This window comes from Rattus rattus, chromosome 13 (genome assembly GCF_011064425.1).
Source record: "Rattus rattus isolate New Zealand chromosome 13, Rrattus_CSIRO_v1, whole genome shotgun sequence".
In the NCBI taxonomy this organism is placed as follows: domain Eukaryota; kingdom Metazoa; phylum Chordata; class Mammalia; order Rodentia; family Muridae; genus Rattus; species Rattus rattus.
The window spans coordinates 53,349,550-53,365,468 of NC_046166.1; the positions used below are offsets into that span (position 1 = coordinate 53,349,550).

Below are 15,919 nucleotides of genomic sequence, written 5' to 3' on the forward strand. Positions count from 1 at the left end.
AGAATTAAAAGAAGGAATCAAAGTGCATCCCTAAAACCAATCGCTGTAGGACCAGTGAAGACGCTTGCAGCCGAGTTTGATTACCCGAGTTCAATACTCAGGACCTACCGACAGGATAGAACTAACCAGCACAAGTTGTCCTCTAACCTCCACACACGCACTACGGCGCCTGCATCTGCGCACAGCTGTGCCCACACAAACAGACGAGTGCAGTATTGTGAACCATTGTGTTCACAATACCAACTGTGAACTTCTGATGCCCCACATTTACAAACTGGTGAACAGTCACCAAAAAAAGCTCAGAATTACAAGGTATGTGGTAGGAAACTTGGGATGTTGAGCCACCGATGCTAACCAAAGGGGAGAAAACCTGAGCAGATCCTATAAACTGAATTGGAGGGTCAGGCGCAGTGGTACAAAGCTGTAATCTCAGCTTTGGGAGCTAAGGCAGGAGGATTGGGAGTTCAAGGACTGCAGGGTCACATACAGAGCTCAAAGCTAGCCTGGGCAATGCATGAGACCTTGTTCCTCCCTCCCCCCCCAAAAAAAAAACAGGACTTGGGGCTACTTTTGTTGCTGATGATGTCTCACTACGTAGCTGAGGCTAGCCTGGGGTTTAATGTATAGACCTGACTGGCCTCGAACTCAGAGATCTGCCTGCTTCTGCCTCCAGTTAAGGTTACTTTTAAATATTTAGCCCAAAGACACAATTTAGGCCCAGCATGGTGCCACACACCTGTAGCCAGCCTCAGAGGGTGGAAGCAGGATCATGCGTTCAAAGCTATCCTTGGCTACACAAACTCTGAAGTCAGCCTTGGCTACATGAGTGAGACTCGGCCCTAAGTCACATCAAAACTAAGTGGCCTAAAGCCCAGAAAGTCTAAGTGCCAAGAAATCACTGTGCTTCCTAAAAGCACAGTTACAAACATTTCCATCACGATGTCGGTACACAGGAAAATACACGATGACAGCAACTCGACGTGTTTTAAAAGTAGAGATAAAAGAGAGGCAGCTCAGTCAATCGAGCACTTGTCCTGGAGAGCGTGGGGACTTGAGTTCAATCCCCAGAACCCACATCAAAAAGCCAGGAGGGTGGTGCAGACTTGAAATACCAGGGCCGGGGAGGTGGGGACACTCAGGTCCCTAGGTTTGCTGGCTGCCCTGCCATCCTAATCGGGAAGCCTCAGGTGCCACTCAAAGGCCTGTTTAAAAAGCGAAGTGGATAGCACCTGAGGAACGCCTGAGGCGGCCCTCCTCCAACATTAGCAAGCGTATCCCATTTGGTCTATCGATGTTACACAGACAGACAGTACACAGACACACACGCGTGCACAAGCCACAGACACGCATAAAGAAAGGGTCCCTGAAGTCTAGTCCACATACAACAGGAAATGGATTTATGATCCGTCAGTGGCCATTACTGCATACTGAGTCTATCGGACACTTTTCAGCTATTTAAAACAACAAAGCGAATTCCCACGTGCTGTTGCGGAGTGAATTCTAGCGTCTGGTAGCTCATCCTTTCTGAGGGAGGGGATGTTCCAAGATGCCCAGATTATTCTAACTGTGCACAGGGCACACCCTCTACAATGCTTTCCCCTAAACATTCTCACCTGTGACAGAGTTCAATTTATAAAGAAGAATCAGGTGGTAGCAGCAATAACCGATCATGAAATAGAACAATAAAATGATAATACTTTGATAAAAGTTATGTGAACCGGTCTTTCAGAGTTCCTCAGAAAGCAGAGCAGTGGATGAGGGGGATGCTGGGTAATAAATAACCCCGCGAGACAACAGAGAGCTGCGTAACAGGTTACCCCCCAGCCTGATTTGAAAGGGCACAGCTGGGGTGGGGATTTAGTTCAGTGGTAGAGCGCTTGCCTACCAAGCCCAAGGCCCTGGGTTCAGTCCCCAGCTCAAAAAAAAAGAAAAAAAAAAAAAAAAAAAAAAAAAAAAGGCACAGCTGTGTGCACATAAGTGGCCATCTAGGCACCAAGGAGTCTGTTCAACAGTGAACTGCACATGCAGTGGTGCCCCCCCAAGACATTTCCTGGTGATACTGGAGCCCCACGTTCCTCTCAACACATCCCGTCCCTGAGCAGCTCCGTGTCTGTGTGGGAAAACTCCAAGCTCACAACGCTGCTCTCTGGAAAGGGACAAAGCGGCCTTGTTTTGCTCTTTATGCTTTTGGTAATGGCCCATTTTTCTCTTGTATGAATATTTTGTTTAGTTTCATATTTTATTATTGCTTGAGACAGACCTATGTATATCCTACACCGGTCTTGAACTGCCCATCCTCCTGCCTCAGCTTTCCAAATGCTGAAATTACAGGTGGACACCAACATGCCCTATTAGAATACAGTTGTTGTTTTCAACATGGCTGGTTTATCTGCATGCGTGAGTGCACTCGCATCTGTAGTGTGTACACAGAGTTCTGAAGGTGTCTGGGGTTCTCCACTACCGTCCCTCTATTCCTCTGAGACAGGTTTCTCACTGAACCCAAGGTTCGCATTTTCTTAGGTCAGAAGCTAACATGCCCCCTTTACCCTGTCTGGGCACAGGTCATCCAGCTTCCTACCTGAGAGCTGGGGACCTGAACTCTGGTCCTCAGTCACCCCCTCAAGGTATTAACACTATCTGTCCAGGGCCCAGTTTGTGTGTGTGTGTGTGTGTGTGTGTGTGACCCATCTAGCATATGTGTTTTAATGCACACAAAACTTTCTAATCATAGTTGTATCTGCTGGTCACAGCTATAATATATCTAGTTGGTTTCCCACACATTACAAGAATACCGGGCTAGTTCTTAGAATTCTTTCTACGCATCTCTGTGTGGAGCATGGACCACGCCTGTCTGGTTACCGCCCTTGCTGTGACACTGGATACAAAGCCTGCCCAAGTCTCCTTATCCTCGCCACTGTTTGAAAAAGGCCACCTATTCCGTTACCTAGTAACGGTTCGTTAGAATGGTACTGCTATCCTGTACCCAGAGAGAGTTAAGGAGCGAACGATGCTTCCATATACTCCCAAGTTACCAGCATTTTGTTCGTTTATTTTCCCCTACAACGAGATTGTTCTGGCAGTGTTCTGTCTAGCACGGTTCTCTGACTGTTTTCTAATCTGGCTCGTAAACTGTTGGAGCGCACGGTGGAATTCTCATACACGCACATACTTTGCTTTCAGGCACCCCCCCCATCCCCCGCCCCTGAACTGTTCTCTCCCCTCCCCCACACCCTCCTCCTGCTGACCATGCTTGGATTCAAAAAAATGAGATTATATTTGAAAATGAGTCTAGATGGGAGGTGTGGCGCGTGCCTTTCACCCCAACACTTGGGAGACAGGAGCAGGCGGATCTGAGTTTGAGGCCCGACTGCTCTACACAGCGAGTTCCAGGACAGAAACTCTGTCTTGAAAAACCATACATACATACATACATACAGACAGACAGGCAGAAGCAAGAACCCGTGGAAATGAGAGAAGCGTGCAGACTTCAAGCCCAGTAAAACCCAGAATCCTGCGAGGCACACGTGGCAGTTTGGGCACCGTCTTCAGGGCCAACTCTGCAGGAAGTGCTTACTCCGTTACAACTGGAACCAAGTATGGCTGCCTATATGGGCCTACCCCCTCTGAACACCTCCTCCATCTGACCAAGCTGAGGCTCCGCTGGGGCCCAACCGAGATACCTGGCAGTCACGGGGACAGCCACTCCTAAGGAAAGAGGGCGACTGAGGCTTTTCAGACACCAAGAGTGGGGAAGCAGTTAACATCCTCTGGGAAGGAGAAGACCAAGCCCAGCACCTTGGTGGGGTGTTTCACCTCAAACCTGCCTTCGTGGGTCCACTGGGAGGGCAGAGTGGCTCTCAGTGCCTTTAAGTCGCACTTTACTCTCTGCGATTTGCAGCGTGAGTCACTAATGGTTTCATCCAGAACACACTCTCAGTGGATCTCCTGAAGGGTAGAGATGATTTCAGGATGATAAGGAAGCATTCTCCAGCCCTCCTCTTCCTCTCCCTTCCTCTCCCCCTCCCACTCCGGCTCCCTAGTAAACCCTGAAATTGACTTAAACGCTAGAAAGCTCTGAACCACTGGGACGTATTATGACTGCGCACCGAGTAAGTCTGAAGCAACTTGGAGCATATTTTAGGTGGTTGAAAAGAAGTCTGGGCAGGGTGCTGATGCTCACCTGTAACTCCACCATCTACAAGACAGAGGCAGGAGGATCGGGATTTCCAGGCCATCCTAGGCTACACGAGATCCTAAATCTTACAAGAAAAGTCTGGAATATGTTTCCATTAAGGGTGAAGATGGCCAGACCTGCACTAATGGTTTACTTTTAAGTTTCTATGTTAAACAAGCAAACAAACCCTTATATACCTATTCATTCATTTCCAGGAACCCACTATAGATCTAATCCCAGACCTTGTGGAATCTCCCGAGCTGTAAGATTATCTAAGGTGCCCGCACAACACGAGACTAGATGGAGAGAATGACTCTATCTGCAACCTTCTTGGGCCAGAGACTCTGCACTGCAGTGTCCCTGTGTATTCCTTAGAGCCTAGGGACATAATGGAGAGCCGCGGTCTTGAAATAGCACCTGTCCTGTTTCCTCAGCTGCAGAGAACGGACTTCCAGACGTAACTGCCAGTTTCGGAAATCAAGCCCCACTCCTCTCGGTATGGCATCAGATACCTCACTGATGCGGAGAGAATAAAGTACAGCCAACAACCATCAAAGCTGGAGACGACACCGGGGCTAAAGAGCCCTGCACACCCGGCCGCGCTCAGTCCTTTCTCCTGCCGTTCCTTCTCCCTTTTCTTGCTGGCCTGTACCTGAGGTCTGGCAGACAGGCCTTGAGCTCACCACTTTGTCACCCGGTCCACCTGTAATCCTAGCAAATGGGAGGTGGACGTAGAAAGATCATGAGATGAAGGCCAGCATCAACTACATAGTGAGTTCGAGGCTAGCCTGGGCAACTGTCTATCTCAAAAAAGAAAAATTTTAAAGTAAAACTATGCTGAAGAGATGGCTCATGGCCACCAGTAACTATGGTTCCTGGGATACCTGATGCCTGTGATCTCTGTAGTCACCTGCGCTTATTCACACATACACTTAAAAATAATAAAAAGAAATATTTAAAATGTAAAGCACAGGCAACTCATTTTCCAGCCCCCTCTCAGCTATAGGAAAAAAATTTTAATGATTTTTATCAAGTCTTTATTATTTACACTGTAGCTGTCTTCAGACACACCAGGAGAGGGCATCAGATCCCATTACAGATGGTTGAGAGCCACCATGTGGTTGCTGGGATTTGAACTCAGGACCCGTGGAAGAGCAGTCAGTGCTCTTAACCGCTGAGCCACCTCTCCAGCCCAGGAAGCTGTTTCTTTAGTTCTGAATAAACTGCTTGTTTGCCCTTCAACAACATTATTGTTTTGTTTTCAATTTTTAAGACAAGGTTTCTCTGTGTAGCCTGGCTGTCCTGGAACTCGCTCTGCAGACCAGCATGGCCTCCAGCTCAGAGACCCACCTGCCTCTGCCTCCCAAGTGCTGAGATTAAACCCATGTGCCACCATAAGCCAGCTAAAAACATCCTTTTAAAAAATAAAGACATAGTGGGACCACTGTAAAAAAAACAAACAAACAAAAACAATCAACAAGGCAAATGGCCAAAGTTAAGTAATATTTGTTACCAACTCTCTCTTTACAACCAGTTATGCGGTGAACACTTAAGAGAACAGGCTGCTCTCATCTTATGAAGTCCTAAATTCACAAAGCAAATGAGGGCCACGGTCTGTTTTTTTTTTAAAGGGGAACCCATCAGAACTAAAAGGAAGTGAACTTCCTTTAAACGGGGCTGTTTAGAAAGCTACATTGGGAAATTAAAGCCCAGGCTGTGGGCAGTCAGTTCGTTAGGATTTGCAAGTTGCTAAGTCATTGTTTGCTCACTGGATGAGCCATGCCTACCTTTCCCAGGCCTGCCCTGTGGGCTTCTCCAGCAGCAGTGCACAGCGCAGTTCACAGAAGTTAGAAATAAAGAAGGCTTTGCCAGTCGCTCAGTCAACCCCTGCCACACAAGGCCTCCTGGCAGGATGTACAGAACCCCACAAGAACTGGGCTCCCCAGAACCAGTACACTCAGCGAGCACTGGAGCTGGGGGTTCTACAGGGCAAAGGAGCAGAAGTCAGGGACGGGACACCCCCTCACCTCCTCCAAGGTCTGTGTGGAGGGAGAATTAAAGTTCCCAGAGGCTCTAATTCAGCCTGCGCCTGCCTTTGGATGAGTCTTACACTGGTTCGTACTCTGAGAGTCTCTGAAAAGTTAATTCAGAGATCATACCCAATAAGTTCCTTCTGCCCTTATTACTGCACTGCCCTGGGCAATAAGGGGTCTATCTTTAATTCTAGGGAGAAAGAGAGCTGATTTTGCCCCCTCTCAGAGCTACTTCTTATCTAATACAATACTCCTCCAACTACATGTTTTTATTTGGTTTTTGCCTGGTTCAGAACACCCAGGAGGAACTTGCATGGATTCAAACCACTGGGTCTGCAAACGCCTTTCTCTGCAGTTCAGTCAGGTTAGCAGCGTCGACTACAGTTTCAGTCCAGCGCTGGGCAAGCTCATCTCCTGCCTGGCTTCTCATCACCTTTCTCAACATTCAGGTCTTAAAGGAACAGATTTTAATTAAAAAAAAGATGTGGAGCCCGAATGGAGGAAAATGAGTCATTCCAGCACTGGAGAGGCTATGGCAGGAGGATGGCAAATTTGAGGCCAGCCTGGACTACAGAATAAGAAAGACAAAACAAAACAAAACAAAAAAGGAGAAAATGCTATCCCCAGCTACACAGAGTTCAAGATCAACTTGACATATACGGACATGCACAAACTTTTCTTTAATTTTTAGAAATTCAAAAAGACAACTGAGTTCTTAAACACACCCCCATCATATTATTTCAAGCAGCCATAACAGACCACCAGACTGGAGAATAAGCGACCCGTGTTTCTCACAGTCTGGAGGCTAGAAAATCTGACGTCAAAGTGCTGGCATGGGACAGAAAGCCCGGGTCATGGGGCTGGAAAGACGTCTCTGTGGTTAAAGGCACCGGCTGTTCTTCTAAAGGACCTGGGTTCAGTTCCCAGCAAGAGCAGTGACAACTCACGACTGTCTATGACTCCAACTCCAGGGGCTGTGACAACCTCAGGCACAAAGACAGATATGCAGGCAAAATATCAAAGCACATAAAAATTAATAAACAGAAGTTAACAAAACAAAACAAAAATCCCTGGTCTTCTTCGTTGGAAAAGATGCTCGCAGATCCACTCTCATAGCCTCATCATCTCCAAATATCAGCACACTGAGGAGAGGGCACCAGTGTCAACAGTGCTTACTCACTCATTTTGGCGACATGCACCTCTGAGGGAAAGGTCTGTCTACCCTATCACTGGAGCGAGTGAGGTCATGTGGAAGGAGATGACCCAGAAGTAGGAAACACAAAACAAAACAAAAAATCCAAGCAGTCACGAGGCAGACCCCCTTGGGGAGACTGCTGTGCTGCTTACATCAGAAGCTGAAATGAAACTGGAAGGCACTAACAAAGGGAGGACAAAGCTCCCTACTGCCCCGGTCCAATCCTTCAGGGGTTCACTGGAGCCTCTCTCAAGCTCTCCTAGACCCTTATTCCGACAAAAGCCTGGCACTGTGTCTGACTCACCCACAAAAATGTGGGTGCGGCTTTTGAAAATGACAACTGTAAGGCTTTACTCTAGAGATACTAAATCAGGTGCTCTGGGGTGAAAACTCGTGTGGGAGAGCCCCAATTAAGGGAGTTATGGCTTGCCGTGTATTTGTTTCGGGGGTTCCCAAGCTCTCACAGATGTCAAGCAAGAGTGCTGCTGCCCTTCCACCTTCTGTTGGAGGACAATGCATAAAACCCTTAATGGCGGCACAGATCACCCCATGAGATGTACTACTGAAGCCATGGTCCCCATGGCCAGCCCACAGGGATGCAACACACTTACTTAGCTGTTCTCAAGTGTGTCAGCTCACACTTGGCTCCTCAGTAGAGCAAAAGGATTAAACACAATGATGTTCCCTGATTTTCTATTAGGATCTATGGGAAACAAAAATACGGAGGCCCAAGCAGTGTTTTAGGAAGCCAGGGGTCTTCAAAGGACGACCTGTTGGCCATTTTTCATCAAAAATACATCCTGTTCTTAAGGCTCGAGGGATAGCTAAGGAGCAGAGCAGATATGTAGCATGTACAAAGGTTCAATTTCCTGTAATAGGAAGCAGAATAAGGGCTGGAGAGATGGCTCAGTGGTTAAGAGCACTGGCTGCTCTTCCAGAGGTCCTGAGTTCAATTCCCAGCAACCACAGGGTGGCTCACAACCATCTGTAATGGGATCTGATGCCCTCTTCTGGTGTGTCTGAAGAGAGCAACAGTGTACTTATATATAATATATAAATAAATCTTTAAAATAATAAAAAAAGCAGAATAAAACACCAGTTTGGGGCTGCCCATATGGCTCAATGAATAAAGGTACTTGCCGCCAAGACTGACAACTTGAACTCAATCCTCAGGACGCACAGAGTGGGACAGACTCCTGTAAGGTGTCCTCTGACTGCCTCCAACACATACCCTGACCTGCCAGGCCCCTACTCCAAAATGAATAAATGTAATAAAATCAAAGTCTCCATGAAACTGCTAGTGACAGTGTTAGTACCTTCTCAGAGGTCTTTACAGAAATAAAACCGAATCAGGCTTCAGTTGGTAGGTAGCATGTTTGCCTAGGATGTGCAAAACCCTGGGCTCATATCCACTATCACATAAGTAGGAAGTGGTGATGCCTGTCTATACTCTGAAACCTGGGGGGTAGACACAGGAAGATCAGAAGTTCAGGTCACCCTCAGCTACATAGTACTTTTAAGACTGGCCTAGATACTGTCAATCCCAGCACTTGGAAGGCAGGCAAGACCAGGGACATCTGAATTTAGGGCCAGCGTAGTCTACACAGTGAGTTCTAGATAATCCAGAACTGCAGATAACTGCCCATGTTTTTATTATGACTCCTGCTTTTGAAAAAGTGTAGTCATTCAGGATTGACAAATCTCCAAAATCAATTCCAGCTTTATTAGCAAACAATTTTTTTGTATCTACTTTTTTTTTTTTTTTCTTTTCTTTTTTTTTTTTTTTTTTTGGAGCTGGGGACCGAACCCAGGGCCTTGCGCTTATAGGCAGCACTCTACCACTGAGCTAAATCCCCAACCCCTATTAGCAACAACTTAAAACACACACACACACACACACACACACACACACCCCAAAAAAAACCCCACAAAAATAACAACAAAAAGGTCCACCACCACTAGTTCCCACAACATATTTTTCTATATTCATCACAAAAATAGAAATGGAAATTTTAGAAACTACAGATAACAATTAAAATGCCCGCTCCTAAAGAGGGACTTTGGGGGTTGGGGATTTAGCTCAGTGGTAGAGCGCTTGCCTAGCAAGCTCAAGGCCCTGGGTTCAGTCCCCAGCTCCAAAAAAAAAAAAAAAGAGACTTTGATGTGCTCTGCTGCCTGCAGCGCTCCTCTGATATCTAGAAACACACAGAGAAGAGAGGTTGCTGGAAAGATGGCTCAACGGTTTCCAATGAGTAACCGCTCTTGCTAAAGACAGAGCACAGATGCCAGAGGCCATGTTGGACAGCTCACACCTTCCTGTAATCCTATAGCTCCAGGGGCATCCTACTCTAGCCTCTGTGGGCACCTACACTCACATGTGCACACCAGCCATCAACACACACACACACACACATATACACACACACACACACACATCTATGCAATAAAAATAAAAACTTGAAAAAGATTTATCTTTAATATATGTGTGCATGTATGTGTATATATGTGTATATGTATGTGTGTGTATACGTATGTGTGTGTGTGTATATATATATATATATTTTTTTTTTTTTTTGCCTACAAGTATATATGTGTGCCATGAGTATGCCCAGTGCCCAAGGAGGTTAAAAGAAGTCACTGGAATTAAAGATAGTTATGAGCCACCGTGTGGTTGCTGGGAACTGAACCCCAGTCACCTGCAAGAGCAGCCAAGTGCCATCTCTTCAGGCTCCAAAACAAATCTTTAGAAAAAGCACTTGATAGGGCTGGCAAGATGGCTCAGTGGTTAAGAGCACCAACTGCTCTTCCAGAGACCCTGAGTTCAATTCACAGCAACCACATAGTGGCTCACAACCATCTGTAATGGGATCTGATGCCCTCTTCTGGTGCATCTGAAGACAGTGACAGTTTATTCACATACATAAAGTAAATAAATAAATATTATGAAAAGAAACCACGTATTATTTAAAAAAAAAAAGCACCTGATACATAGATTTCCAATAATATTCAGTGAACAACTGAATAAAAATGAACATAGTCCTACTATGTGGAAATAATACTGGCACAGGAAGTCCTTTTATGTACAGGGACAGAGCTCGTATTATAGCTCAGTAATCAGCCCCCATTAACGGAAGGGAGAATCAACACTAATCTCAACCACTTTACATTCGCTACCTGCAAGAATGAAGACAGTCCTGGGCTGCAGAGAAGTGCTGCTCAGTGGTTAGAGCACCAGCCAGTGTTCCTGAGGACCTGGGCTGGATTCCTGGCACCCACGCGGCAGCTAACAACTGTCTGTAACTCCAGCTCCAGGGGGGTCCCGTGACACCGTCTTCTGGTCCCTGTAGGCACCAGGCATGCATGTGGTGCAGACATTCATGCAAGCACTCATACAAATAAACATTTAAAAAAAAAAAAGACCAACAGACAGACCAATCCCACTTTCTGGTTGGCTGTACTTGGTCTCCCCACTAGACTGCACGTTCCTTGAAGGAACTTCTGCAGAAAAATATTTCTGCCTACCCTTTCCCCTTCCGTCAGGGGAACAAACGAAAGGCTCTGCTTCAGAAATCCTCAGGTTTCCCTGCGCGTGCTTAGAAATTACTTCCTGCAGTAAGTTCACTAGTCCAACTCCGGACAGACCACATCACTGCGATCCTTGGGCAAATCTAACCCCGCTTCTACCTTTCGGCTACATTTTCCCTGATACTGGCTGCAACCCTCTTCCCCGCTTTGTAATTCAAAGCCAAAAGCTACTGTGAGGAGGTCCCCAAAGTTATGCCACTAAAACAGCAAAGGACATCCATGCTCGGATGGAAATGGCCGCCGGCTGCAGAATGATGAACTGGGCAGGCCCGGTGGACCACTGGTCCCAAATGACGTCACTCTGGGCATCCTTTGCTTGCTCTCGGAAAAAGTTTGTCTTCACCTTTTTTCTAACGCCCCCAAGACAGGATTTCCCTGGCTGTCCTAGAACTTGCTCTGTAGACAAGGCTGGCCTCCAACTCAGATATCAAACCCCGGCCAGCCCCTTCTTGATTAACGCCAGCAGAACCAGCAATGACAGTAAATGTCACAAATCCGCGGTGATGTGATAAGGAGGGAGAAAAATAAAAGCCGAGGAGTGCAGAGTTGAGAACTGACAAACGCCCACCATCTGTGGAGGGGGAAGGGAGCAGGCGCCGCGCAACACACCCTTCCCTCTGCCTTCTGCAGAGATTTCCAGTTTTTCCAGACAAGTGTCAAAGTGCAAACCAATCGTTAACAACGGCGCTTCCTTTCTCTCACACACACGCACCGCGCTCATCTTCAGCCGTGGCTTGAGCATGCTCACAGCTCCTCATCTCTGGCTTCATTCATTTCATAACTAGCTGTTGAGCAAGGTATTTTAAGGCGACAAGCAGTACACAAATATCAGAACCCGCCCCTGCCCCTAAGGAGTTCCCAATTTAGTAGAATGTAAACGCCCTCAAAGGCATTTAGGGAAACTATCCCCAGTCCCGGGTGACTCTTGGGAGTTCAACTGTTTTCAATCATCAACAAGAACCCTGCCTAGATCTTGTGATAGGAAAAGGCCACACTAGTGTGGGTATGCGAGTGTTTTAAAAGTATGAAGTCTTGCAATCTTAAGATTTACTACCTTTCTTTCTTTCTTTCTTTCTTTCTTTCTTTCTTTCTTTCTTTCTTTCTTTCGTGTGTGTGTGTGTGTGTGTGTGTATGTGTTTAATTTGAAAACCTGTCCCCCAATTTACAATAAACGGTATCATAAGGTCCTGAGAAACCCCTTAAAGATTCTCTTTGGAGGTAGCTTGTGGTTCTCAGCCTTGGCTGCATTTGGGATCAACTGGGTGTTTCTGAGTTTGCTAACCTCCGCGTCGCACCGCGCAGGAACAGCAGAACTTCAATTCTTCACCGGGTTCCTTTCAATGCGCAGCCAAAGTTGAGAACTACTGTTACCTATTTCTTTGCCCTTGAACTAGAAGATCAGACCCGATCCCACACCCCCACACACCCTCCTCCACGCCAGAGCCCTCCATTGCTCCCCTCGCCCACGCCACCAATAGTTTCCCAGAGGCAGTCCTGTTTCCCTAGCTCCAGCGCCGGATGCGATACTCCCCCGCAGGCAGATGCACGCCGGGCAGCTAAGCTTGGCTGAAGTCTTGGCGTTGGCACTGCACCTGTGCACAGTGGCGGACTCGGTCGCGTTACCCTCTTTCCCGCCACCTCCTGGGACCGGGACCCGGGAGTGGGGAAGCACCCCGGGCGCCGCACGCAGAGGCCGGGACAAAGTGTGCAGCCTTCGCGGCCCGAGGGCCCTGGTACTCACGCAAGTGCCGCCCAGCTTGTGACTCTCCACCACCGCGGCCCTGGCGCCGAGCTCGGCCGCCCGCCGCGCGCTGGCCAGGCCGCCCGAGCCGCCGCCGATCACCAGGTAGTCGAAGGAAGCAGCGGCGGCGGCGGTGGGGGCTGCGGCTCGCCGGGACTCGCCATGGCGCAGGTGAGCGCGCGCGCCTGCCCGCCGCAGGCTCCAGGCCGCGCCCACGCCCAACGCCCGCGGCAGTAGCGCCATGCGCGCGGAAGTGCGAGCGGGGAGCGGGGTGCAGCGTCGCCGTGACTAAGCACCGGCGGCGGGCCGCGCCCGAGGGCCCCTGTCCCCGCCTCCCACCGGCACCGGCCCCGCAGCGCGTGGACCGAGACCGGAGACGTGCATGTTTTGTTTCCCGGTCCCCAGCCTCTCCGATTCCTGCAGGCCTTAACCCACGTTCCTCTGTCAGGGCACTTGCACTCGGAAGAACGACTGGAATAATGAGAAATGGTTTTTTGTGATCCGTAGATGACGTTTAAAGACAAAGACTTCACATAAGCACAAGGCTGGGAGCCCCACAGCAAAGAAATGAGGAACACAACACAAGGCCGCTAGGCCCCACACTCCAAGCAGGATGTCCTGAACCAGAATGCTATACAGTTTATAAAGACTTTTGGTTTTTTTTGTTTTCGTTGTTTTCTGCCTAAAAAGTAACATGACTTGGGAGCTGGAGGTAGAAGGAACGTTGATTCAAGATCATCAAGGAAGAAGGAAGATTTTTTTTTTCCTTTCTGGCAAAGTACCCTGTAATAAATGTAGACAGAATAACAGTTTGAAAACATTAGCAAGGTCACAGTGAAAGCGACTTTGTTAGGAACTACCGATGGTTGCTAAGATCACCGGGTTAAAGTTTGATGGGGATAAAGTTACACAGATAGGTGGAGTTATGTAAACACACACAAAACACACACACACACACACACACACACACACACACACATCCCTTCTTGATCACAAAAAGGAAAAAAAGCAACTTTTCTGCTGGCACCGCCTCGTCCTAAAGATCAGGATAAAATACTGCTAAGTAATGAGAAACGTGCTCTTGTGAGGCAATTTCACTTACACAACCTTCCGGCTTTTTATAAAATAAAGGGGGTGCCGAGTGGCTCGGCAATTAAGAGCACTGGCTTCTCTTCCAGATAGCAGAGTTCTGCCCCCAGCTCCCATGCGGTCTCACAGCTCTGTAGCTCCAGCTGTCTGGCAGGCCAGTGATACGCGAACTTACTACATGATTTCAGTAGTCCGGTGTTAAGGCTCAGGGTGAAAATTGAAGAGAGTAGAGAAAGACTAAAGCTTAAACCGGAAGTTAGCATGAAGCACACGGTACTGTGAGAAACTCCAAGGCAGTTTGTGAGGCCGCTTTGTTAGGAAACTGAATTTAAAATTGGCTGCGGTGGCTCATGACCTACATTCCTCCTCTAGGGAGGCAGAGTCGAACGGATCTCTGTGAGTCCCGGGTTAGCCTGGTCTACATGGGGAGTTCCAGGACAGCCAGAGCTACATAAGAAGGTCCTATAGCTATAGATGGATGAGTGGGTGGACGGATGGACAGACGGATGGATGGATGGATGGATGAGTAGATGGATGGGTGGATGGATAGATGGATGGATGGATGGATGGATGGATGGATGGATAGATAGATAGATAGATAGATAGATAGATAGATAGATAGATAGATAGAGGAAGAGAGAGGACTTAGACCCTAGAAGATGAATCCAGAGGAAATTACTGCTATACTTAATTCCTTTCATCTATTTGACGTCTAATTCAATGCATTTGAAAGGACGCTTTAGAAATGACTACCATCCTTATTCTAAATCTAAATATATGGTGTTTTTTAAGTGCGTGTACTATGAATGCACACGCACGTACGTGTGGGTGACTGGGTGTATGCATGCGGGGAACCAAGGACTGACTCTTCCTCAATCACTTGCCACCTTAATTTTCTAGACAGGCTCTCTCTCTCTCTCAGAACCTGGATCTCATCCATTGGCCAGACTGGCTGAACAGAGGCTGCCAGGAACCTGCCCATCTCCTTCAGTCCCCAGCAGGGAGTTCCCAGTGCTGCTCCAGACAGACACTGGGGAGCTGAACTCAGGTCTCCATGCTTGTGTAGCAGATGCCTTCTCCTTGGTCTTTTTCAAAAGTACCTTGCAACATTTAAGATAAAAAGAAAGCCAACCTGTGCCAGAGATAGGATTAGGAGTCTTCCTTGCTACAAAGTGAGTTTAAGACCAGACCTGGTCTCCAAAATAAATTAAGAAGGAAAACAAGAATAAAGAGACAGCCGGGGTGGCAGACTCAGTAATACCAGCTCTTTGGAGGCAGAGGTGAAAAGATCACAAGTTTGAGGAGAGGCAGCAAGACTGTGTTTTAAAGTATGATGGAATGAAATGATTTTTAACTCAAAGGGTCATAAGAACATGCCTCTTGGGGCTGGAGAGATGGCTCAGTGGTTAAGAACACCGACTGTTCTTCCAGAGGTCCTGAGTTCTATTCCCAGCAACCACATGGTGGCTCACAACCATCTGTAATGAGATCTGATGCCCTCTTCCGGCCTGCAGACAGAACATTGTATACATAATAAATAAATTCTTAAAGAAACAGTATCTTTAAAAAAAGGAGGGGCTGGGGATTTAGCTCAGTGGTAGAGCGCTTACCTAGGAAATCGCAAGGCCCTGGGTTGGTCCCCAGCTCGAAAAAAAGAAACAAAAAAAAAAAAAAAAAAAAGGAAAAGAACATCCTTCTTAGCAGGTCTTAGGAGGCAGAGGCAAGAGGACCTCTGTGAGTTTGAGGGCAGCCAGGTCCACAGAATGAGATCCTGCCCCTACGAAAGGAAAGAAAAAGGACTGGAGGAGGCTTAGAAGTTAATAACATTGGCTGCTCTTGCAGAGGGCTGGTTCCACAGCAGCTTACAGCTAGCTGTGTCGAACTCCAGAGCTGAAGCCCTCTCTTGCCTCTGTGAGCAGTGGTTCCCACACAGGCACATACGTGTACCTGCACATGCAGGCAAAACTCCCATACTCATTAAAAAAAAAAAAAAAAGGAAGAAAGTGATCCCAACACTCTAATAAAACCTTTATCTTCCTATTTTTTTTTTTAAGATAAATTCATTTACTATATATAAGTACACTGTAGCTGTCTTCAGACAC

At 47.5% G+C, this 15,919-nt stretch overlaps 1 protein-coding gene across 1 annotated transcript in view; it reads right to left on the minus strand.

Moving 5' to 3' along the window:
* Gsr (glutathione-disulfide reductase) overlaps positions 1–12,986 on the minus strand; it is a 43,844-nt gene extending 30,858 nt beyond the window's left edge. The window contains 3 exon segments of the mRNA XM_032918758.1: positions 12,729–12,851; positions 12,854–12,913; positions 12,915–12,986. Of these exon segments, the coding sequence (XP_032774649.1) occupies positions 12,729–12,851; positions 12,854–12,913; positions 12,915–12,971 (240 nt within the window). The 5' untranslated portion in view covers positions 12,972–12,986.
* Positions 12,987–15,919: the final 2,933 nt, after the last annotated feature.